The sequence below is a fragment of the Parambassis ranga genome, chromosome 19 (genome assembly GCF_900634625.1).
Source record: "Parambassis ranga chromosome 19, fParRan2.1, whole genome shotgun sequence".
In the NCBI taxonomy this organism is placed as follows: Eukaryota; Metazoa; Chordata; class Actinopteri; family Ambassidae; genus Parambassis; species Parambassis ranga.
This window is the reverse complement of record NC_041039.1, coordinates 11,756,750-11,781,833: the sequence shown is the minus strand read 5'-3', so window position 1 is coordinate 11,781,833 and position 25,084 is coordinate 11,756,750. Positions and strand designations below refer to the sequence as shown.

Genomic DNA, 25,084 nt, shown 5'->3' with positions numbered 1-25,084 from the left:
CTGAAAGGTTGTTACACCGGCATCTTCTACAGTGTTGTCACTAGATTTTTGAAGAGAATGTCTATCAAATGTGGTGTTCTGCACGCCACAAGGAGCACTGTCCTGCACGCCACAAGGAGCACTGTCCTGCACGCCACAAGGAGCACTGTCCTGCACGCCACAAGGAGCACTGTCCTGCACGCCACAAGGAGCACTGTCCTGCACGCCACAAGGAGCACTGTCCTGCACGCCACAAGGAGCACTGTCCTGCACATTAGAGATTTCTTGATGTATGGTGACTGAAGTAGCCTGCCCTGTACATTCATGCTCCACTTTGGGACCATTTACGTTGGACGTAGAAAGATCAAGCATCCTGTTTTGAGGGCAGGAAATTGGAACTGTAGTGTTTAAACCTGTGGAGGCACTCAGATTGGAGGGCTGCACAATCACAAACCCAGCTGTTTGTGGGCTTGGTGACACCGTGCTGGTCAACTCGGTGTCATGGCTGGTAAGTAACTCCTCATCGTTATCTTTCATAGCATCAGCTGTAGGCTCAACATGCAGTTCGGCCTTCTTTGAACTAGTGCTACACTCCATATCGTAAGAGGCATGTGAATTTTGGGAAGTTGTGTCACTAGACATGCTTAAGTCATAAGTAGCATTAGCAGATTGAACCTTCTCCATATTTTGTCCACTTCCTTCTGATGAAGACCTGCTGCCTTCCGAAACACTGCCCATGGTAATATCCGAAGTTATATCTAAGGATGATTTAATTACGTCAGACTGTGCCACTGGCAGTTCTTCTTTCTGGATCACGAGTGTTTGGCAAGACTCTGCCACAATCTGTCCGTCTTTCAGACAATCATGTTGTGAGATATTCATGGTTGGTATTCCTGGTGATGGCTCTGAATCACGTGTAACGTCAAGAAGAGTAACGTCACCCCCCAGAACATACTTGCTCTCCAGGTGGTCAACCAGCTTGATCTTAGGGTCTTTATTGCTTCTTTTCTTCGCACATTTTTCTAGTTCTGAAGGAAGGACTTCAGAATTATGCAGTTTAGCACTTGAGGTTGCATTAGAGACAATAAGAGGACATGGTCTGACTTCAGTACTCTGGTGACTTTCACTTAAACTTGTTTCAGTTTGTTTAAAGGAAACTGTATGATCGGCAGTGTTGTTCTGGAGGTTAAAGGTTGTATTGACAGCTTCCACTGTAGTGGCTGTTTTCATAGAATGGCTCTCCAAAGTGCTATCCTGCACAGAGGTACAACTTGCCTTTCCAGCTGAGCTACTGTGATTCACAATAAGAGAAGTTTCAGTGTTGTTTTTGCAGAGCGAAGTAGTCTGATCTGTAGCCCCACTCTCCTCTGGAAAACGATCCACTATGTTATTCTGTGAGGGGTGGAGATCAGAGAAAGTGTTGTTGACACACCTGCGTATTATAGGCGTTGCAGGTGCACTGTCAGGAAGAGCTGAATCATTTCTACTCATCTGCAGTGTGGAATCACATGTTACATCGAGTACAGTAACTTCTGGCAATGACTCGGCCTGCAGACAGCACACAGGATCATTCCTACCACGCATTGACAGGCCAGAATGGCTGTTGAAGAAATCAGAGATAGGATGCTGGATAGAATCTCTTGATGATTTTTGGCCAAAAGGGAAAAGAGAAACGGTCAGACTAGGATCGTTTCCATGTTTTGCGGGAGACTGACGTTTGCTTCCAATATTTAAGCATTTTAAAATAGGTGTAAGAGCCGACTGGAAACCAGAAATCCGTGTCTTGATAGCACTGCTGCTTGTTGGAGCTGGGGTTGAAAAGGGGCAGCTGTCAGAGAGAGGCTTGTTTTCTTCACGTGTCTGTGTAGAAGAAGCTCCCATTACATCCTCCATCTGGGCTTTGCCCTTTGAAGTTGTAGATGTGTCTGCAGGTGGAATGTTTTCCTGCCCTTCACCATCGTTTATATTTTCCTGAATATGTGCAGATTGTGTTGCAGTCTCACTGGACATGGTTTTTCTTTTGCAAACTAGCACACTAATCAGACTTCTTCATACATACTTTCAAGTGTCTTCTCTGAATCGCGGTGTCCGCAGCCTGTATATGAGAAGTTTCAATTAATATAAAAACACTTGACATCAAAATGGTTGACGTTAACGTTATTAATTTGCTCTCGCTGTAAGGTAACTCGAAAGTACACAACTGTAAAGTAAGAATATAATACCGCCGCAATCATCACATAACACATGCCAATACGAGATTTTATCGTTGTTATGCCCGAAATATGCAACAGTTCAGAACGAGGCTGTGCGAATGCTAGCGTGGTAACATTAACGTTAGCAGAGAGAAAACAGTGTTCATTTACCTGACAACAGGCACTTCCTGGCGGATGTTTATGTTTGTGAAAATATCCCAAACAGACTAAAATCTGGTATAAAACACACTTTGCCACTGACGTCTTCAAAACAATGCCAGAACAACAACTAAAAGTTGCTAAAATCTCAACCACTGCACTGCCGCTCTTGTTCAAATGTCAGTTCCCTCAACGATCATTGGATAATTCCAGCCAGTCACAGGTGAGGGATTCTTCTTCGTGTTGTTAAAGCGACGGAGCAACACTGCCACCTAGTGTCTCTGTAATATACATTTTGAGGAATTCAGATTCTGCATGTAGGTTCTTTTTGTGTGTGAACGTTTTATTTGAGGACATGTTTTACACATACAAGATATATCATCTACATTTTTGTCTGTTATTTGTTGTTTTGATTGTAAAAAGTCAAGTGTATGATCATTTTTGCATGAAAGAAAACACTTTTTTCATTTATGCTTTATTATAAAAATTAAACATTGGACAGCTGAAATGGGGGACATTTTCTCCAAAGGAATACATCTGTTTCTTTCCATTATATCCATACATTCACACATAAAGCACAATTAGTTCCATTATTCTTTTGTGGTCTTCTTCAGTTTGGTCTTCAGCTCAGACATGAGTGGATTTCCAAACCTAGGGAGACATGAAAAAGGTAAATAATAATGAGAACAGAGTCATTTAAGTGTTCTGAAACTGCTTTGTGTTGCTGTTATACCCTGGATGTCTTGGTGGCATCCATTTTGGTTTGTGCTGCACCTCATCTTGTTGGGGAGCTTCACTGGTCTCTTGTGGCTTTTTCTCAGTTTCCTGCTGATATTATGTTATTTAAATATACACATAATAAATATAAGAAATCATCTAATGGAAAATTATGAGTCATACCTGTGAGATTAACTCCTGTTTGTTATCATCTTTCTCCACTTTTGTCTTTTTTAAAACAGGAAAACCTGCACCAATCCCTGAAAGGTAACAAGCAAACAAAACATTATTTTGATGAAATGAAAAATGAAATATTAAAGAACAGCTGAACCTGAGATAGTGGTTCCCCGTGTGCTATAAGTGACCTACCAGGCAGTTTTATGCCTATACCCAAGCCTCCTAAGGGCACACCTGCAGCAGCTTTGATTGGCACACGTGGAGAGGGAGTGGGATCTGCAGAGGGCATGTTCAGCAAAGAGCGGGGATCTTTTGGTGGCCTTATAAGAGGGTTTTTGACTGCAATCCGTGACTTTTGCACAGTAAAATCCAGCAAAGGGGCATCCACCTGCAAAGATAAAAGAAAAGTCTGGATACACACCACATCTGTGAAGCATTATCTTATTTTATTGAGGATTCTTTAAATGTGTACCTCGTTCAGATCCTGAGACATTTTTCCTAGCCATCCTGGCTGTGGCCCCTCCAACATCTCCTTGCTTTGTGAAGTGGCTTCGTTTAGTATGATTTCTTCCTCTACCGAGTCACTTATGAACTCAGTGTGTGTGATTTCATCTGGTGAGTCTGACACCAGAGGCTCATCATTCACTTCTTTTTCCTCAACTTGGAAAGGAGATCTCATTTTGGTCACCTCTGCTTGTTCAGTGTCCTTCCACTCTGACACACCTGCCATGTCTGTCACCTCCATGTCCCTCTGTGATCCAGTTTCTTCTGTGCTTCCTTGTGATTTATCAGATTCCTCATTTAGATGTGTCATCTGTGGTGATGACACTCCTGAATCAGGGTACTGCTCTGTCGTTGCTCTTCCCTCCATCAGATCAACGTGAGATTCAGAGTTAGATTGTGGTGCAGAGACCAGTAACATGTCATCTATGCCTTGAAGGGAGCTAGTTGGCTTCTGTAGCTGAGCTTCATTCAAGTTTTGAGTACCCCATTCACCTAAAGACTGGTCCAAACTCTCAGACTCTACAGTTGATGAAGATATTTCTGTGTCACTTATGAATGCAGATTCACCTGAATGTGACTCCATCAGCTGCTCCATCTCCTTCTTAGGTGATACTTTATCCGGTGATAGGTCTGCTTCTGTATCCATTTGTTGTTCTTGCTCAGGCCCTTCTTGTTGTCTGATGTTATCAGTGTCCTCTGACATAGCCGTCTCTATCCACAGGTCCAGGAGTTCTTCATCAATCACATCCTGGTGTCTTGGGCTTGCTTCTGTCTCTGTAACATGTTCTTCTATAATGGACTGGCTTGTGTTGGATTCATCAGCTGTTTCAGCATCTTTTATCATCTCCTCCTTTTCACTCATCTCAACTGTCATGCCTGGTGATTGATTATCTTGTCTCTCCAAGTGTAGAGATACTTCTGAAACTACTACCTGCTGGTTTTTCTTCTGCATTTCACCTACATGATCCCTTTCCTCTTGCATTTCCTCAAGTAATTCACGCTCAGTCTCACCTGAGTGTCTCAAGAACCCAGAGTCAGTTATGTCTCCTTTAAAAAGAGTCCTGATGTTGTTTTGCTCTGTAGCCAAAGCTTGTCCTGATTCATCAAAGAAGCTATTTTCTGGCATTTTCTGGAATTTCTCATTAGGGTCTCTGACTTCTTCCTCCACTGCTGTGTCTCCTTTCATGTCACAAACCTCTTCAGCAGCATCTTTGGAGTCATATAAGACTTCATCTGTTCCAAAGTGGACCAACAGCTCTTCAGTCTCACCCTGCAGCTCTTCTGTTGTCTGAAATTCTGTCTTCATTGAGCTTTCCTGTAACTTTCCTTCTTCTTCCTCACACAAGCGTCCCGATTCTTGACTGGCTGTTCCAACTGACCAACTGATATCTCCTGTTATGCTTTCTTGGTTCTCCTCCATAGGCTCCCTCACCAGCAAAGAGCCACCCTTTTGTAGGCTCTCCCCCTCCTCTTCTGGTAATTGAAAAGTCTGGATTTCCTCGCAGTCTTCTACTTCCAGGATCTTTTGTGTCAGGTTTTCATCTGGCCTGAGCTCATTGTTGTATTCAGGAACTCCCTCTTGTGTTTCCTCACATGTTGGAGTATTTACCTCCTGCAGCATAACAACCGGGCTTTCACTTGTCCCAGGGGAAATATTTTTAAACTCTCTGATTTCCTGTCCAGTCTCGGGTGATACTGTAACTGCGGTGTCTCTTGTTTTGGTTTGCATTTCTGTGACCGCAACATCATCTTGTTCTGCATTCTGCACACCTTCTTCGCTGCATGGAACACATTCCATTAACATGTGTTTTTCTGTAGTCGTGTCCTTTCCCTGTTCAGGCACCTCATCTGTCTGTTGGTTGTTTGCAGCATCACTGATCTTTTCTTCCTCTTGCTCACCTTCATCCTCAATTTCACTACAACGAGCCATCGGACGCTCCTGTCCAGTTACAGCTGACTCATCCTCTGACATAACCAGCAACTCTTCACAGACAGACGGCTGCTTTACATCTTCTTCTGTTACCTCACTTTCATGTAACACAACATCTGTGTCTACCGCTGTCACCACTGCAACTTCATCATCCATCTGAGCCCCCGTCTCCCCTCTGTGTATGCTTTCCTCCTCTTCTGGCCTCAATTCTATGATGTCAATACCTTCTTCTTCCAAACACTGCTCATCTTCATGGAGCATTATATCCTCTTGTTCCTCAGTTATTGTTTCATCCACTTTTTGACCATTATCCAGCATCACTGTAGGCACCACCTTCACCTCCTCCTCCTCAGTACCAGTGTTTCCTTCACTTTTCTCTACGTCATCTGATTTATGTTCAGCTCGTCCTTCATTCTTCTCATCCTGTCTGCAAGTGTACAAGGTTATGATCTCAGCAACACCTTCAGCGGCCGGAGGCCCTGTGTCATCATTTCCTGTTAGGTCGAGCCGTTCCTCTCTCGTGCCCTCACCATCCTCAGTGCCTCCGCTCAGCTGTTTTTTGCACTCCGTGCTTTTGTTGTCGGGTCTTAAATGTATATCTGCGGTGCAAATGTTTGAGGCCACAACAGAACAAAATGAACCGTGCTCAGAGGCTTTTGCAAAAGACTGCTCCTCATCGAGTACACGTCCAACCGAGTCATCCTCCTCCTCATGGCTACGGTCAGGAGGGTCTCTGTGTTCTGTAGATTCGTGGAAGGAGTTTGGATCGATGTCTTCGGTGTCAGCAGGTGATGGCCTGAGGAATCTGTTCACAGCTCCTGTTATGTAGTACTGAGAAAAGATAGAGAAATGGCATTTTATTTACATGATCAAACATCTAGTTAAAATTATGTATACTACTGTGTACAGGGCTCTTATGTGGGAAAGGCCTTACATACCTGATTACATAATAGCCTCCTTCCAGCTTTGCAACAAGTTTTGGGAAAGCCCTTTCCTGCTGCAGCACAACAACCCCCCCCCCCCAAGACCAGCTAGCTAAGACCAACTGATCGCTCCATGGAAACTTTCAGGAGGAATGTAACTATACAGTCTCTGAATTTAGCAGGACAAACATTCAGGTGATGTATGGCAACATTAGTATTTAATGGATTTATGGGTGCTGGTGAATGAAGGGTCAATGTTGCTTCCTCTTTCCTTGCGTGCATAATGTGTGTTCACCAGCTCAGTTGCAGTTTGTTTGCTGAGCATATATTTTACCTGGGTCTGCAATCAGGATCTGACATGTGAGCAGTGAGAGTGAAAAAGAGTTAAGGTGCAGCTGTGGATCCAAAAACAATGAGCTGAAAAGTCAGCAGAGGTGATGAGAACTGTGTGACCATATCATTTACTGCAGCTGTGAAGCCTTGAACATAGTCAGCAAATATTTAAAACAAGACATTGTTTAGAGCACTTGGATTGCTTTGGAATGCTTTCCTAAAGTACATTTTAGCCAAATAATCCAACTGAATCAGACTCTGAAATTCAACTTTTTGTTCTTCCCATTCCATCCCATTGTCATCATTCTGGTTCTTTTCGATAAATTATTTCCAGGGATGCAGGGTGATCCACCTTTGACCGAGTAGCCCTGTGAAGTCTGTGTTTGTGTCTGTATGGGGCCTTACATCTCTCCTCTCCTCCGTCTTGTCATTATTTTACGTCTTTACATATAATACTTTTCATTTTTTTTCATTATATACATATACACTCAAGCCTTTCCTATAGTGAAATTACCTTATTAAATTGTGTCATCTGTACAGTGTTGAAGACAATTTTATAGATTGACCAACAGGTGCACATTGCAGACACAGAGTTTTAGTCAGTGTCAGCTTATCTGCAGATATCATTCTGCATCCATATTGGCCAATATCTGGTGACACAATATTCTGCTTCCTGATTGTTACCAGAAACAATATGTTTTGATGTCCAACTTGTCTCCTTGGCTACAGTAGCTAAACATTGATGGTGTTTATGTGGTGGTCAAGTTGAGATCTGAATTTGAGTTTGAATTGAGTCAGAGGAGGCCGGTGTGGGGGAGTGGCATCCATAAGTGTGTATGTAGCCTATGTGAGAAAATGGTACACAAGAAGAGACAGACTATACGTTTACTGCTCTTGTTGCGTAACACGTGCGGGTGTAAAGGACGCAGGAGCTCACCCAAACTGTCCACCAAGTCCTCTCCACCCTGGCAAAGGTGCTTTCGGGGTCCATCTTCTTTATGCGTCCTCCTCGTTGTCTTTGTAATCATCTGATTTCAAGTGGTCTGGATGTTAACAAACGGACCACCGTGTTGGATTGATTTTTACCTTAAACACTCAGACAGCATCTAAAAGCGACCAGAGGAGAAACACATCAGCTGTTGGCGCAGTTCCTCTCTCGCTGCGCAGTGTGTCACGATGAGGAAGAGTCTGATTAACACAGCTGAGCGCATCAAGTCGACGTGTCGCACAGTTTGCGGATGTTAACAGAGCTTCTGATAAGTCTGGCCACAAAACTGTGCGTAGATGTGACCAAGATATAAAAATAGTTTGCCTAAACGCACGAAGAGTCATTAGCACCAAAGTGACAATCGTGGGGAAAAACACAAATGTATCCATCACAGAATAAGTGCAACGTAGTTAGTTTGTGTAAAATAACAGATGAAAATATGCACAATGCAGGGTGTGTGTAGACTGTGTAGTTAGTTTTCCACTGATAAAAGTTAAATGATTGGTGCATCAGTTTGCTAAAAACAGAAAATGTGAATCATTCATAATGAGGAACTCCACTTAAAATATGTTCCTCCTGTTCTCTGTGGAGGATGTGCCTGATGTGAGAAATAAAACCCTGTGTGTTATGTTAAATAAATGTTTGTTGTAACATTACTGACACTTAACTGGTGGCTCTAACTTTCCTGAATTTAATGTCTGACTTAGTAATAAAAATGCTTCAAATATACAACAACCTATTATGCACTAGCTTTGCAGAAGTAAAGTGTGTTCTGTGTGCTTTGAAAATTCAACATGAGGAAGTTGCAAAGTATATTACTCAGTCAGACCACGCAGTACCTCCTCTTCGGAACACATTGCAGTGACTCTTTGTGGTCAAGAAAAAAAAACAGAAGTATTATTTTGAAATGAGAACTTGCGGAGGTTGACTAGCAGCGACACACACACCTCTGTTTCACACAGTTAAAGCTACACAAAAAACTTGGCCCCCGCTTCTTTTTAACATTTTTTTTAATGTAGATCCACAAAAGTAGTTTATTGTAAAATATTTTGTACAAAAATACAATGTATGACAGACTAAAAATATAAATAAAGAGCAAAAATGTTGGAAGCAAAACCACAGGTGGATACTAAACTTAAAACATGATTGCTAGTTTACATAGATATTTATATATTAGACAAGGGATACAGTAAAATAGACAGGCAATCCTGCTTTCATGAAGAAGATGACATTTCCTCATTGGACTCTAAAAGAGAGGACATGACGTCAGGTGAGTAAAACCTGCTGCTGAGTGTCAGTTATTTTACCACTGACGTGCATACATGAGAAACAACATATGACCTGTTTGTTCTGCTTTCTGTGGAACCATTTAAAAACCTCTCACCTGTCCACATGCGATAAACAGGAAGCCTGAGTGCCGGATGTGTGACCTCCACACACACTCTTAAACGAGCCTTCTCGTTTTCTCTGGAGGTCCGGCCACTCGGGTTGACCCTGTTGATGTGCAGCGCTCCCGGGTCGTCCTCTCTTTCTTTGTCACTGTCCTCGTCCACTTCTGACATGGTTTCAAAATCCCTGACAATGTTATTATTCTCTCCGTCTACTTTATCATCGATGTACTGTATTCCTTCAGTGTGTGGGTCTGTGACTGCTGCTTTTGTTTCTGTAAAGTAACACAAAAAATAAACATGTGAGACCTTTCAGTGGACAACAGCAGACGCACAAATGGTACTTGGTTAGGTAGCAGCGAACAAGATTCGCTGCCATTTTTTGGTTGTCATGGTGACGAGTTTCACATAGTGACAGCATTGTTGTTTCAATCGTACACTTGTATGTAAATACATTTATATTATTGATAAGTACTTATTGCGTGTCTGTTCTTCTGTGTCTCCGGCTGTTTGTTTGGCTGACTTGGGACGCTTGTGGACCTCTCCAGGGCGCACACACTTTTCAGCTCTCTCTGTCCATCATCTCCCATCTCCTCCGTCTCACAGGACACCAGCGGCAAGAGAGTGGCTCCTCCTGCCGACCACAGTAGTTTAACCTTTGGGTGACCCCCTTTCAACAAGAGAGAGAACACGCCGACACCTTCGCTGCTCCAGCAGACTGAGATTGATGGAGGGATGGCAGGAGCAACTGGAGGAGAGGAAAAGTAAAGAAGTAAATATCAGTAGAAGAAAGCAGGTTTGTGAGAGGTTTGGTAAAGATTCATACCAATGTCAGTGTTTTTCCAGTGTCTCTCAATGGGCTCGGGCAGAGAACAGTGCTCCACTCGACAAATGATCCCTCCTCTTCGGTCCTTTTTCTCCCGGTTTGTTGGCCTTCTCTTCAGAGTGGCTGTTGCCCGGTAAAGTCTGTGTTGTGTCTGTATAGGGCCCCACATCTCTCCTCCCTCTATCACTTCCTCCTCCCTGTCATCTACCTCTCCCTCTCTCAGCTTCAACCAGCTGACCGAAATGTCCGGAGGGTAAAAATCTGTGATTTCACACCCCAGAGTTGAAGTCTGATCGGGAGAATATGGGGTGCTGACAATCTCAGACACACATGGCCTCTTGATAAAGCCTGTTAGACAGTACATTTGACAATCAATCTTCGATCTTTTAGTACATTATTTTAAATATTATATACATATACACTTATTCTCTCCCTCATTCCTCTCACCTCTGGTCTCTCGGGTGATTGGCTGCTTCAGGGCAATATGGTGCACAGTGACCCACACTTTTGTGACCCCCTTCTCCAGTTCGCTCCGGGGAAGCTTACACTGGCTGGAGGCTGAAAAGAACCCCTCAGAATTTGGCCGAGGGGACGATGAGGCCTGAGATGCCACAGGGCTGAGCTCACCGCCCTGACAGAACCAACGAAAGGTGATGACATCTGGATGGAAATGTGACGCTTGGACTGTCAGACTGATGACATCTGGAAGACAGAAACATGCAAGGATGTAGCCTCCTTCATCAGGAGATGTTTTAAATGTACTGAAGGAACCTGTCTACCTTACCTGAGTCATTTTGTGTCTCTGCCAGCTGTATCTCTGATACTTCAGGAGCAGCTGAGGGACAAAGAAAGCGTCTGTTGCAGAAATGATCAAAAATAATCTGAACGTAAATGTAAAAAAAAAAAAAAAAAACCTACACAGAATAGTAAACTTCTCTGACACCCTCTCCTCCACGATCTTGTCCTTTCCTGCATAGGACACCTGGCACTTAAATACCGCGCTCTTGTGAAGTGAAATCTGGGGGATGAAGGTGAGCGAGGAGATCAGCTGCTGAGTGCCATGTTTGGAGGAATGCAGTGGCCCCTGAGTGTGTAGCTTGTAGTAACCCATCTCGCCTCTGGAGGGCAGGAGAGGACCTTTTTCTGAATCTGTGGAGGTGAGAGTTAGACCGTAGGGCAGATGGATGGTGGTTAGTGGGGTGTAAAGGCAGTTAAAGTTAGATTTGGGAGTCCCTATGTGTGTAAGGTTGTACATTGTTAGCAGAATCAGAGTAAAAGAGAAGACATGATACGTTTTAGGGGCAGTTAAAACAACACATTAAAGATTTATTGTGCTGTTGTTCATGTTGGCCTCCAGAAGCACATAATTAACCACAAAATTACTCACAATTAAATCTGTTTCATAAGTTAACTTATAAAGGAATATTTACCACTCTCTTATCTGTACAGCATGACATTATATAGTGTGACTGGCTTCAGTCAGCAGCGGAGAAGAAGAAGTCGAATATGATCTTTCTCACCTGTGAGTGAGGTGTCAGAGATAGGCATGTCATTAAGAAACCAGTTAGTCTGGACTCGGTCCACCCTCCTGCCTTCAATGCTCACGGACACCCTGCCCTTTTGACCTACAATCACGCGTGGAGGGAGGATGATCCCAGACACATTGAGAGACTTGTGCTTCTCTAAATTGGGTGAGATAAAGGAGAAATCAAAAGAGATAGTGAGGAAGGTGTATGGGTGGGGCTCTAAACATGAAAGTGTCTTTTAGTTTATAGGCTGAGATTTGTTGAAACTAACTAATGTGACCAATGATAAAGATCACAAACATTGCACTATTGCTTTATTTACATTTAGCAGGTTCTGACTTACCGTCCCTCCTCCTCCAAGAGAAGCCAAAGCAAAGCAGGAAGATCAGCACTATGGAGATACACATCATAGCCACAGATGCTTTGGCAGACTTGGTCAACACTGGGACCTCACCTAACAGGAAAAAGAAAGAATAAAAGACTGCTGAAAGAAAATCACACCCTCAAAAATGATGCTAGATTTAGAGCCTTATCCCTCACACAAAAGAAAGACAATCCAAAAGTTAAAACAAAAGGTCAAAGCCTTTATCTAACATTCTGATGTGGGTAAGTTAATGATCTCGTTTCAGCTTCTTACCCTGGGGATCCAGTTTGTCCAGGTTTGTTGAGGCACGCACAGGATGCACTAACCCAGGTTGATTTACTGCACAGCCAACTTCCCCGCTCTGCCCCCTCTGCTCAGGGCTCAAAATATAATAGCGCCTGGTTCTGTAGGTTCCATCTGGGTTCTGCTGAGTGACAGGTGGGTCAGGAAGGGCAGTGCCATTTTGAAACCAGGACACAGACACTTGGTCTGGGTAGAAGCTGTCTACGTCACAGCAAAGTGTGAGAGGAGTGTTTTTGGAGCTTGACGGCACCGCAGACAGTCTAACAGAAGACATATCTGAGGACAGACACAAACACTTATCGTCTACTGTAATGACAGTTATACAAGGAAGAACGTGATGAGTCACTCACAGGTGACATTAAGCTGGAAATCCAGCTCATAATCAGAGCCACTGTGTGTCACTCTGCAGCCAAAGGTTGCATTCTGGTCTTCACGGGAAGGGTAGATGGTCAGGTTCCCCAGAGCTGTGTAGTACCCATCTGACGTTGGTTCACCTTCAAGCTGGTACAGAGACTGAATCTCTTGTCCTTCTCTGGTCCAGGAGAAGAAGACAGGCGGAGGATAGAAAGCAGCTGCTTGGCATTTGAGCTGGGTCTCTGTTTCTAACAACACCCACTGCTGAGGGACAGAGAGGGCGGGGGGAGCTGGAGAGAACAAACCAAGGGAAACATTTCAGCTTTGCACGTCATGAACATCTGAAGTATACAAAACACATGCACCAAACATACCGACGATGCTGAATGTAACGTTATTGGAGTGCACAATCGCAGCGTTGTAGCGGACCGTGCATTCGTACACCCCCTGCAGGTCAAGACTGGCTTTGAGGGCGGTTAGTGAGAAGTCTCCATTCACAAAGTCCTTGGTATCCCAACTGAAGCCTTCCTTTATTTGTACCGTCACTTTTCCAAACGAGGCGATATCAGAGCCATTATTTATCCAACTGACTGTGATGTTGTCCACATTTACAGGAGCAGGGAGTGTCACATTGCAGGGGAGTGTTGCATTTGTGTTTGGACTGGCTTGAATTTCACTTGAAGACACTATAAACAGAAAAAGACAGAAAAGGAGGAAGTAGATTACTTTACAGAAAAAGTCAATCATACTGTCAGCACAGTGTCATCATGAATATTGGATTTTGTGAGCGAACTGTCCTGTTTTATCATAGGGCTGTAAAATAAATGAGGACATTGGATGATTTACGTAATGTTCCAATGAAATTTCTTGTCAGAATGTGATAAATATCACACTTGAACTGCTTTTTTTAAGTAAGCGTACCATGTTGTGAAACCATTTCGGAAGAAGTAACGCAACTAAAATACTGCTCTGTAACTGACATTACTGGAGCCACAATGTCATCACCTAAACACACACACACAAAGAACATACCATCTCATACAGCTCAAATGTGACTTGTTTGTGTATTTATGTTGACACATGTCACAACCCTGAGTGTCATCAAGGTTCTCCTTCTTTTCCTCTCTCTCACTGGTAAATCAGTAATCTCAGCATAGCTCATTAAAATCGGCGTAAATATAAAAGCCTTTCAAACAGGTCTCACCTTCCAATCAGCTTAATTAGTAACCAGTACAATAAATACTTTGCACAGAGCAATGGAAACTTTCTATGACAGGTGGAAGTATTGTGTCACACCTTATGTGAAGTGTGACAGATGTGTCGCTCAAAGCAGGTTGACAGGAAGCCGATGAATAATGGTCAGAGTATATGACTAATGCTTTTCACACCACAAAATTAAAAATAGTTGAAACCTAAACCACATTTAACAGGAAACACGGTCAGCAAACAACATCCAAACTTGTAACCATGGTGATTTATATCATCTGATCAGAAAGTGTACAAAGAAATCTTTATGAACAAATGACATTTCTTTCTTTCTATTGCAAGTTCTCAGTCTGAATAACAACCAGTGTACACATAATTAAGCATATTTTAAGTGATCAAATCAAGAAATCGTATGTATATTACCCACTTTATGCTGCACATACAATAATCTATTAATAATTTAAAGCTACAGAGTCTTATTTATTGATTTATTTGATAATGTAACACAATATTATGACACAAAAGTCACTAATGTGTCACTTTATGAGCCTTCATGTCCTGACACACACTGGTATAAGGGTCCGAAATATTATTTACATATGATCAGCATGCTTCATCAGCATGATTTTGCAGTTTCTCCACCTCTCAGTGAACCGCTGTCAGATAACACTAACTAATCCCTTGTTCTGTGTTCATGTCAAACAGCATCATCATCAATACTTCCATTCACACCTGCTCAGCTCGCCCTGCAGCCTCTGCAAGTGTCCTGTGTGTGAGCGTAATGACTCAATACTCACCATGCTTTATGAGCGTCAGAAGCGCAGCACAGACGAGGACTTTACACTGCATGCCCGCGCTTTAGTCTTGAGACCAATGTTCTTATCACTGGCTCCTTTTGTCGCCTTCTTATATAGACCTATGAGGCGATGGTGGGCGGGTTTGTCCTGTTTGTTGGGAAATAAGAAATATTGCTCCCGGGCCTCACAGGAGTGAAAGGAGGCCCTTGATATGTTGGGTGCGCTCCTTCAACAGGCTCCGAAGAGTAACAGAGTGACAAAGCGAGAGAGGGAAAGGAAGGAGATGTGCTTGGACACACAAGTGAGGAAAACAAGCCACTTAAAATTCAGACGGGACTCCGGCCAAGGTTTTAGGACAACTTTACACATTGGTGTTTTATACAGCGCTGAACCGGAAATTACGGCGAAGACGTTCCGGGTGAACAGAGGAGGTATTTCTTTCACTTGACGCTCAGTGGATAGTGCGCAACTTCTGACAACACAAATGTACATTTGTATTATAGTTCATTTTTTTACACCCTTATCTCTACCACCCCAAACAACATGTTTATAGTGTCTGTGTGTTTTCAATAAATATGTGTGAATTTTTTCTTTCTCTTTCTGATGCAGGACCTTTTATTACTACAGCCTGGACATTATGAATCAGGAATTTTTTATTGTCATTATGCATACGACAACAGCATTTTGTCTGAAATTAGGGTTATTTTGCAGTATAATGACGTGGTATAAATACAAAGGGTAACATTTAGATGTGCTATTAAAGCCCAGGTTGTCCTGGAAACTAAAAACTTTACATGCTTGTGCATTACAAGATTTTATGAGCAATAATATATAAAGAATATCAGGCAAGGTGGCTATATATTTAACCCTCCCAGGGGTTAAAATAAGCTCTAAGTGAGAAGGCGAGAGAAGAGAGATGTGTTTGGACACACAAGTAAAGAAAGAGGTCACTTAAAATTCAGACGGGCCTCTGGCCAAGGTTTTGGAGCTACTTTACATTGGTGCAGTGTTGCCATGAACAAACGGAGAGAGTAATCCCGCTGTGTCTTATGTGGGCAAACATTCAGGCGAGACCACAACTCCTTTCTGTCCGAGGAAAAGTTACATTTTGAGAAAAGAAGCTCCTTTCTTTTCCCTGTCTCATTCAGCAGCGCTCCTGCTGCAGTCTCTCTTTGATGGTTAATATTTAGTCAGAACAAGAGGTGCATGAAGGAAAGGGTGTGGCCCTCTGAATATTCATTAACTTGATTAGCTCTTTAAGTTGTTTGTCCCTGCATTTTAATAGGTCTGAGCCTGCATCAGTCAGAGTTTGGTGATCATGAAGTGCATCAGTGTCTCCAGGGACAAGCAGTGTCTCTGTTGGTTTGCTTTAGGATGATACAAGACTTTGAGGCTTCAAAGCGATGTGCATGTCTCTATGTGTACTCAAACTGGACTCTTTTCTGAGTCACCCTTGTGTTTTCCCTCCTTTCTTTATGTGCCAGTCTTGTTGCTTTCATCAGGCGCTGAAAGACATGTAGCCATGACATCACCGAAATCTTTTGTAATTACGATAACAATCATAATAGATGCTTGTTGTGATTGCAGTCGGTCCAGTACATCAAACTATTGAATGCTATTTGAGGGCTGCAACAGCAAACATAACTTGTTCTCCACAAGGAACTCTAACAAGTCCTGTTTTCCTGCTTTAATGGAAATGAGTGTGGCAAAGATAAACACCCAGGTGCATACAGTAAACATTAGGTGTTTTTCCACTGGTACTTTCTTTGAGACCTTACACCAGTCTAAACTCCCAGTCTGTGTGTTTCTGCCACTGGAACGTTCCCAGTAAGACCACTTTCTGCATGACAGGGCTTACTGCTGATTGGATCAACCCAAAAAGAACCAATGACAGGGCAACAATTATGCCACCTCACACCATCAAATCCCTGTCGTGGAAAAACACATTTGCACCCTGAAAGCCTGGCTGAGAGTGGAGCATTATTGTGGCAACTACGTCTAAAAATACTAAGTCAATATTGTCTTTCAGTGTATATGACCCTTTTTTTAATCACAGCTTTAACAGTAACACACAAAGGAGAAGAAAACGTCTGATATCTCTCACATTCAGCTTCAAACAAACTGCTGATCGTAGTTGTCAATTTAAATCTGGAATTTTGCCGGTTTTCACTGGCATGAAGAGAAACGGGTTTGGGCAGGGTGTGTTCATTGTTAAATCCTCTGTTTCTGAACATTGAAGACAGATGGTACAGAATGGCAGCCTGGGCTGTATGGAGCCTGTTGCTGTGTGTGATCCTTACTGAGCAAGGTGAGCTTTTACACTGACCAGTTTATTCCTGTTATGTACAGTTTCTTAGAAAACCATTCATTCTTTTCACTGGAAGATCACTGTTATTATTATTCCATCAGTGTTAAATGAGTGTTTGTAGTCTTTGTTGCTGCTTTTCAGAATGTGTTACATTATATTGCATAGATCGTATTTATATATAAAGACTGGACTTACCGTCAAGCAGGTGCTTCAGCTACAATAAAGAAGTTTGTTTGGTATAATGTCTAAAATTCACCCTTTGCATTTAAAATATCATGTAAGATTGAAGTACGGTGATTATGTGTGTACAGAAATCCTCCTAATCAGTTTGACAGAGTCTCTGTCAGTGACAGGATCCAATCTGAACAAATAACTTGCAGTGTTGTGTGTGCCGTGTGTGTGTGTGTGTGTAGTCAGAATACAGAAGTACAGTGCTGCCTTGTGGTTGTAGTGACACACACCTGTGTGAATAGACTCACCCTTACATGTATACAAAGGCCATTAATTAGGGCCCGAGCACCGAATGGTGCAAGAGCCCTATTGAAACCCTTAGGATTATTATTAGGGCCCGAGCACCGAGTGGTGCAAGAGCCCTATTGAAACCCTTAGGATTATTATCCCCCTCCCCCCCCCCTTAGATCGCATTTTTGGGGGCCTTAACATGCCCAAAAACTCACCAAACTTGGTAGAAAAATTCATTTGCCTGAAAAATTTTGAAATTTGCTGAGTTTTGAAATGCACATAGAAAAATGGCTCTATAGTGCCCCCAACGCATAGCCCCTCTGGCCGGTTTGACACAGGATTATGAAAATTGGCACACATATGTATCACCTCAAGACGCACAAAAAAGTCTCTTGGACCCCCCCTCCAAACCCAACAGGAAGTCCACCATTTGAAAGTTTGTGGCCATTTTTGGCGATGTGTGACCCTGCTGCAAAACTTTTCACGCCTCGCATACTTCATCGGATTGAGCTGAAAGTCACCGTGTCCACACCATAGGGAATAGACGCATTCCAAAACTCTTACAAAAGTCTGACGGTGTGGCCGGGCGTGGCCTCAAAGTTTGACCATTTCAGAGGAAACAGGAAGTCGCTATAACTTCTTCGTTTTCTGTCCGATCTGTACCAAATGTCACATGTATGATCAGAGTCTGACCCTAAACACATCTACACAACAATATTGAGGCTTTGACAGAGCGCCACCTACTGGCTACACAAAATGTTGTGTTTTCATAGGTTTTTCTGCCTGCCCCCCTGGCCTGTTTTGAGTAGGGTCATGAAAATTGGCACACATGTGTATCACCCCAAGATGCACAAAAAAGTCTCTTGGACCCCCGCTCCAAACCCAACAGGAAGTCCGCCATTTTGACTTTTGTGGCCATTTTTTGCCTATTTGTGACCCTGCTTCAAAACTTTTCATGCCTCACATACTTCATGCAATTGAGCTGAAATTCACTGTGTCCACTCAGGACACCATAGGGAATAGACGCATTCCAGAACTCTTTCAAAAGTATTACCGTGTGGTGGGGGAGTGGCCTCAAAGTTGACCATTCGCCACTACAAAGAAACTCGCTGTGTTTTATGCAGTACTACCCATATACTTTATGCAATGTGGACAAAATCTTACAGTACTGCTATGGACCCGAGTCTGAACAAATATATATGCTAATAGGATTATATGGTCATAGCGCCACCTACTGGTAGCAGGAAAGTTTGGTTGTAAACATGTGTTTGTTGTACATCTCTGCAAATGAGAGGAGAGGAGAGCATAGGACAGGAGAGTATAGGAGACAAGAGCATAGGAGAGAAGACTGCGATGGCCCTGTGGATCGCAAGGTGCGCGAGGGCCCGCAATGCTGCTTGCAGCTTTAATGTTTTCATCTTTTCTTCCTACAGGATCAAATGCTCAGGGTAAGTGCTCTTACATTGTACATGCTCAGGTCAACAGTTTTTAGTGTAACATTTGTCTGGATATATATAGTATTATGTTGTCTATGCTCCGTCAGACTGTGGTGTGGCACCGCTGAACACCAGAATTGTGGGAGGTGAGAATGCCACAGCTGGATCATGGCCATGGCAGGTCAGCATACACCTCAAAGATTTCAATGCTCACATCTGTGGTGGGACCCTCATCAGTAACCAGTGGGTACTCACAGCAGCCCACTGCATCCTAACGTAAGACACACACTCCTGCCGTTAGTGAGTCGACTTGGTGATCTGTGCACTACAGTATTCAAACAGGAAATGTGGGCAAATTGAACAAGGGGTGTGAAAATGCAGAAGTCTCTAAATGCCCTTCCTTCCTTAGGAAAACCTTGAAATTGATCAACACACTGAGCACAATTCGATACTTACCTTTGGGTACAAACAGCATGATGAGCTACACTACCCAAGCTAATAAAAAAAACAAAACTAAACTGCTCTATGTGTGCCCTAGACCACTTGTTATAACATCACATTTAGTTGCTTTTACTTGAGGAAGTGAAATTACCAGCTGTTCTTAAAGAGGCACTTCTTCATTCTAAAGCTACACAACACGTACGTGGTTTACAAATAAACCGAGCTGTTAATTCTGCTTATTCTTTCTAAAAGTCTGAAGTTCAACTAAACCAAAGTCAAAAGTTTATACGCTCCATGCCTAATATGATTAGGCAGTTATGTCTATCAGTATAATACTAAACAAGTCTTTATTTTCAGAAAAACCACCAGTGCATGGACTCTCTACTTAGGGAGAGAGACTCAGTCTGGCCCCAATAATAATGAGGTGAAAAGTGCTGTGTCTGAGATCATCATGCATCCTAAGTACAACGATACGCTCTTCAACAATGACATCGCCCTGATGAAGCTCAGCAGCCCTGTCGCTTTCAGCAACTACATCAAACCCATCTGCCTGGCAGCTAATTCCAGCCAGTTCCATAACTCCACTTCCTGTTGGGCCACTGGCTGGGGCCGGATTGGAAAGGATGGTGAGTTCGGGCAGCATTAGAATTCAAAAACAAATACGCTGATAAAATCATACTTACACTGATCTCTGTTTTACAGTCTCCTTGCCAGCTAGTTATGCACTACAACAGGTTAAGATTCCTGTCATTGGAAACAAACAGTGCACCTGTAGTTACGCCTCAATTGAAGCAAACATCACTGGCAATATGATTTGTGCGGGGCAGGAGCACAAAGGAGCATGCCAGGCAATGACAAGTTCTTTTTTTCTTGCAGCAGCAGCTGTTTTTCCTGTGTAACAGCTATTTTTAATGTTTCTGTCAGATTGTTAGGCTAGATGTTTAACTCATTGACTGCGTTCTGCCATCTTTAGGGGGACTCTGGTGGACCTTTGCAATGTAAACAAGGCTCAGTGTGGATCCAGGCAGGCATTACTAGTTATGGAATACCTTGTGCCACTGCTGGTATTCCTGAAGTCTATGCCAGAGTGTCTCAATTCCAGACCTGGGTAACAGATCAAGTTGCAGGGGCCAATGTTGGATTTGTGACGTTCACTTCTACGGGCACCGACCCTGACAGTGGCTTTGTGTGTCGCAACACAACGACCTCAGGAGCATCCAATTCAAATTACAGTCAGCTTACATTTGCTGTTGTTTTGGTGACAGTGTTGCCGCATCACATTTTAGCTCCATAGAACAATTCAGCACTTTATCTGTTGTTACCTTTTCAATCATTTTCAAAAATTAAAACAAACTCATTGTCATGCTTGACTTTGCATGAAGTTGCACTTTTAATCAAAATGTGTTACGTGTGTTACGTCCCAGGTCTAGGGGCCCCCTAGATTGCTCCACTCGCACTCACACTCCAAAAGGAAAGTGGCCACCAAAGTTTGGCTAACCCTGCATATAAAAGAGGCTGGGGTTAGAGAAAATGAACTGGAGGTTGAAACCTTACAAATAAAAAGTCAGAGTCCTGGAGCTGGATCGGCAAGCTACTGGTCCTTCTCCAGAACCATTATCCTCTTCCCAGTCACCTGATAATTTTGATGTGGGTAAGCATATTGCACTGGTCCCACCTTTTGGAGAGACATTCAAAAGTGATAATAATAAAAAAACAAAACAAAACACAACATGTGGCTGCTGTACTGCTGTACAACAATTAAAGCTCAGAAAAAGGCTACAAGCCACACAAAGGTCTAACACATGGCTACACACAACTGCTGAGAGTAGAGGAGAAGAGAGAGACAGAGCCTCCTCAGCTGCTGTTTATGAAGGCCTCCTTTTCTAGGGTCACCACAATGGCACCGCAATTAGGAACTGGACCAATCACTGGGCCCCACCTGTTCCTGGTTTCAATCTTTTACATGCATACACACATGCACACACAGACACACACAGAAGTGGAGGAAGACCTGCCAGCAGGCAACACAACACACACATCCTAACAAACCTCTTTCACTTTGAGGTTCCTCTTTTAAAACTCATGACAGTGGGGAAAGTAGGCTATAACTAAAATGTGTGTAGAGTTTGTTTGTCTTTATTTTGGTTGAGCATTTCAAAAGATTCAACAACATCAGGAACTAATACTGAAACGCTGTTATTTTGCCTCGGCAGGATTTAATTAGGCGGAAGTGAAACTGTGAGTTCTTTCACATTTCATTCTGACCTGGATGAGAATCAGGTGGGATTTTGTGATGTTTTGTGATTTAGTGTTAGTTTATTTTACTGTGATTATATTCCCTTTGCTCAGAAACATTTATATCCAGAATTACTAATGGAATGAAAAATATGGCAACAAAAAACATTTTAGATATGATCAACATTTCTCACTTTTGGTTTCATCTGACCTTAAAATAAAAAAGGAAGTGAAGCAACACATTGGGGTAGATACTTTATTCCATGGTTGCAGTATAGGTCATACACTGCACAGGGTGGAAACAGACCAAGGAACATCGTACAAGTTGTGTAAAAACATGTGGGAGTCTACACTTGAAAAAAGGTGTTAAAAAATAAAAGGTTAGGGAATGGAGGCAGAACATTTTTCAGGATCTCCTAAAACTGCAGCAGCAACAACCCAAAGAAAACTTCCATCCGGCTTTTCTACCAAGGTGCTGTCAAAGTGCTATTGTAACTGTTGCTGTGGTAAATACAGGAAAATTTCATAGGCAGTGCCTTTTGTGATGTAATAGTAGTGGGAAGAAGGTGGTGGGGGTGTCCATGCTTAATAAGCATGATTAGCCACAAACAGTGACTCTCCACCAGCAGCGCTGCTTCCGGAAGAAGCATATTTGCCCTGGCAAGCCTGGTTGTTAGCCTGGAAAAGGTGAAAAAAGGACCATATTAATGAATGCACCACAGGGCACTAAAGCGATATGTTCACATTACATCTTTATCATCATTCACACACACCAGAGCTCTCTTGACAAACTCTTCCTGGCATGCCTTTCCATTCTCCTTCTTGCCACCCCAGGCTTTGAGGGCAGAAGCCTGCAGGGCACGGCCATAAGAGAAGGTCAGGGCCCAGGGTCTGTGCAGAGGGCACTGGTTCATGGCGTTCAGGTTGACGGAGGCCTCCTCCTCACTCTGGCCACCAGACAGGAAGGTAATACCTGCACAGAAAAACCAGAGTCTAGCAGTGTGCTTCTTGCTGATTGTGTAATCAAGCGGTTTGCACACACATGCACGTCTTTGTATGTGTGTTTTACCTGGGACTGCGGGTGGCACGGTGCGACGCAGGGCGGTCACAGTTGCCATGGCAATCTCCTGGTTGCTGTATTTGTGTGAGCAAGAGTGTCCGGCGGTAACCATGTTGGGTTTGAGGAGGGTGCCCTCCAGGTAGACGTGGTGGTCAGACAGGGCCTTGTAGACGGCAGCCAGGACCTTCTCAGTGACATACTGACAGCGCTTCAGGTCGTGGTCGCCATCAGGCAGAATCTCAGGCTCAACAATGGGGACGATGCCGTGCTGAGGAAGGCAGAGTCACAAGGACAGTCATGCTGACAAGCAGTGCACTGTTTATCTATGTATTTTTGTAGTACACTAAAACAAATACAGGAAGTAAGTGCTACGATAACATCGAATGCATGTCATGCAAAGTTATCAGAAGAACACAGACTGTGGTATTTGGTTTGTGCCTCCACCCTGACTACAACATCTATCTGCTGCTTCTTACCATCTGGCAGATGCTAGCATAGCGAGCCAGGACATTGGCGTTCTCAATGATGGCCAGTCTTGAGGGAGTAGTGGGGGTGATCTTCAAAACACAACGCCACTTGGCGAAGTCAGCACCATCCTTCTTGTACTGAGCACAACGCTCATACAATCCATCCAGACCTGTTAGGATAGACGGCAAAAACTAGATGAGACAGACCATGTTATTAAAACCTGCACTGTTCATGTCCAGATAGTTTCTGCACTCACCCTGGGTGGTTGTCTCGCCGTTGGTTCCAGCCAGAGGGACAACACCTTTGTCGACCTTGATGCCCACCACCATGCCTCTTTCTTTCAGGTACTGTGTGAAGGGCTTGCCGTCATCGGTCTTCTGGTACATCGTCTCATGGAAGAGGATGACTCCACCGATGCAGGGGACAATGCGGTCGTCAGCAGTGAAGAGGAGCTGGCGGTACAGCCTCCTGTTTTCCTCAGTGTTCTCAGCATTAATGCTCTGGAAGCGCTTAGCTACACTGCCTGGAAGTAAGATTAAGACACAATGTATTCTCAACCTGAAAACTCTCATTTCAGGTTTAAGAAACTTAAATTTTACTGAAGAAAATGTTTACCAGTGGACTCGTCTGCAGCAAGGATTCCCTTGCCGGTAGCAACAATCTTCTGAGCAATGTCACTGAGCTCCTTCTTCTGCTCAGGAGTGAGGAAAGGGTATGCGTGAGGCATCCTGACTCTGGAGAAGAAGAGGAGGAGGAGGAAGAGAGTAATCAGACATTTAGTTTGCTAATGATGACTGAGATGCAGCTATCTAAAGGGGAAAAGTTCAACCTAATTGCAAAACAGCAGTTCAGGTCATGGTTTTTCTAGCATGTGAGTTTTGGTGTACAGCTCAGGGCTGTGTGTGTGCAGGAAGTGGTGAAGAATGACTTGGGCTTCAGAGTCAGACTACACGTTTTTTATTAGGTTTTCGTGTCTGTCCTTTGAAAGATCGAATCAGCTGGTTCCCAAAGCTATGTGTGCAGTTGTTGCAGCTCTAGCAGCAGGTGGGATCTGCTGTTACACACTATTCCCCAGGCACAATACACAGCAGCACAAGGGATCCAGTGTCAGAGAGCCCTTCACACCCTCCCTCTGCCCGACCCTCCATGTATCAGACCACCCCCCCCCAAGCATGTGGGCGACTTATTCCATCTTCTATCCTCTTATCCCTGACCTTTTCTTTCCCCTTTACTGCCCCCGTCCTCACTCACACACACACACACCCTGACACTCTTCTTCCTCCCCCGCCTTCTGTGCCTCCACTATCAATAGGCCAGACTAAATATACAACTACAGTGCAGAGGGTAATGGTGAGTAAGTGTTACTTGAAAGGGGAATTGTGCAGCTTTAGGCACAGCTGTTAAGGAGCCACATCCACCCTGCAGGAAGTTTAACAAACACAGCGTGTGTGTAGTTTTTTTTTAAATACAAGCTTAGACATAGTTAGAACCAGCTGAATTCTATGACAATGGAAACTTTGCATCATTGGAAATTTGTGGCAATGACCTGTAAAGATGTGCTAAATGTGATCACTATGTGGCAAATGTGAAAATATGTGTCAAGGGGTGAATTACTGAGCACAGCCTAGGCTGAAGTGTAAAGTGAAGCAACATCTCATGCATTAGAGAAAAAGCGAACAGACTATTTTCATGTCTGATCTGTTCTCACACAGTTTCATTTACCACACAGAGACGAGTCTGTTTTGTTAAGGCTAACCACACACACATATACACCACATGCATGCACTTTTGAAAGCTGTTGTGAGTACCTCCTACATACAAAACAAGTTTAAACAGTGCATTTATCTTACATTTTCAGGTCTTTTACCTTAGAGTTTGGAAGGAGAGCTGAGAGAAAAGAGAGAGAGAAGATCCGGCGTCTGCGACACCCCTTCCACCCCACTGGCCCTTGTATTTATCCTCCCATTGTGACCCCTCACATTTCAGCTGCACTGCTAAAAAAAGATCA

General features: G+C 43.4%; 4 protein-coding genes across 6 annotated transcripts; 1 reads left to right on the top strand and 3 right to left on the bottom strand.

Annotated features, from left to right (window-relative positions):
* Positions 1 to 2,730: 2,730 nt before the first annotated feature.
* Positions 2,731 to 8,094, bottom strand: LOC114451720 (uncharacterized). Of its 2 annotated transcripts, none has more exons than XM_028430528.1 (6): positions 7,852 to 8,094; positions 3,697 to 6,489; positions 3,417 to 3,612; positions 3,231 to 3,307; positions 3,064 to 3,158; positions 2,731 to 2,981 (listed from the first exon to the last, which is right to left on the bottom strand). In XM_028430528.1, the coding sequence occupies exons 1-6, from the start codon at positions 7,903 to 7,905 to the stop codon at positions 2,921 to 2,923; spliced, it is 3,276 nt and encodes a 1,091-aa protein (XP_028286329.1). In that variant the 5' UTR covers positions 7,906 to 8,094; the 3' UTR covers positions 2,731 to 2,920. The 2 variants fall into 2 exon arrangements, with proteins under 2 accessions (XP_028286329.1, XP_028286330.1); XM_028430529.1 differs by having other exon boundaries at positions 3,064 to 3,155.
* An 800-nt stretch (positions 8,095 to 8,894) lies between these two features.
* On the bottom strand, positions 8,895 to 15,014 carry LOC114451722 (uncharacterized). 2 transcript variants are annotated; one of them, XM_028430530.1, is made up of 13 exons: positions 14,667 to 15,014; positions 13,038 to 13,349; positions 12,660 to 12,953; positions 12,280 to 12,585; positions 11,986 to 12,096; positions 11,637 to 11,798; positions 11,035 to 11,349; positions 10,901 to 10,951; positions 10,564 to 10,818; positions 10,117 to 10,464; positions 9,766 to 10,038; positions 9,287 to 9,565; positions 8,895 to 9,148 (listed from the first exon to the last, which is right to left on the bottom strand). In XM_028430530.1, exons 1-13 carry the CDS (start codon positions 14,716 to 14,718, stop codon positions 9,117 to 9,119), a joined length of 2,790 nt encoding a protein of 929 aa, XP_028286331.1. In that variant the 5' UTR covers positions 14,719 to 15,014; the 3' UTR covers positions 8,895 to 9,116. The 2 variants fall into 2 exon arrangements, with proteins under 2 accessions (XP_028286331.1, XP_028286332.1); XM_028430531.1 differs by having other exon boundaries at positions 11,035 to 11,265; positions 14,667 to 15,013.
* Positions 15,015 to 16,912: 1,898 nt separating this feature from the next.
* Positions 16,913 to 21,204, top strand: LOC114451723 (mast cell tryptase). Its single transcript, XM_028430532.1, has 6 exons — positions 16,913 to 16,974; positions 18,870 to 18,884; positions 18,980 to 19,148; positions 19,671 to 19,939; positions 20,016 to 20,161; positions 20,287 to 21,204. Exons 1-6 carry the CDS (start codon positions 16,920 to 16,922, stop codon positions 20,605 to 20,607), a joined length of 975 nt encoding a protein of 324 aa, XP_028286333.1. The 5' UTR covers positions 16,913 to 16,919; the 3' UTR covers positions 20,608 to 21,204.
* A 586-nt stretch (positions 21,205 to 21,790) lies between these two features.
* Positions 21,791 to 25,057, bottom strand: aldoab (aldolase a, fructose-bisphosphate, b). The gene is made up of 7 exons (XM_028431098.1): positions 24,944 to 25,057; positions 23,692 to 23,810; positions 23,333 to 23,599; positions 23,085 to 23,245; positions 22,618 to 22,876; positions 22,322 to 22,521; positions 21,791 to 22,226 (listed from the first exon to the last, which is right to left on the bottom strand). Exons 2-7 carry the CDS (start codon positions 23,801 to 23,803, stop codon positions 22,134 to 22,136), a joined length of 1,092 nt encoding a protein of 363 aa, XP_028286899.1. The 5' UTR covers positions 23,804 to 23,810; positions 24,944 to 25,057; the 3' UTR covers positions 21,791 to 22,133.
* Positions 25,058 to 25,084: the final 27 nt, after the last annotated feature.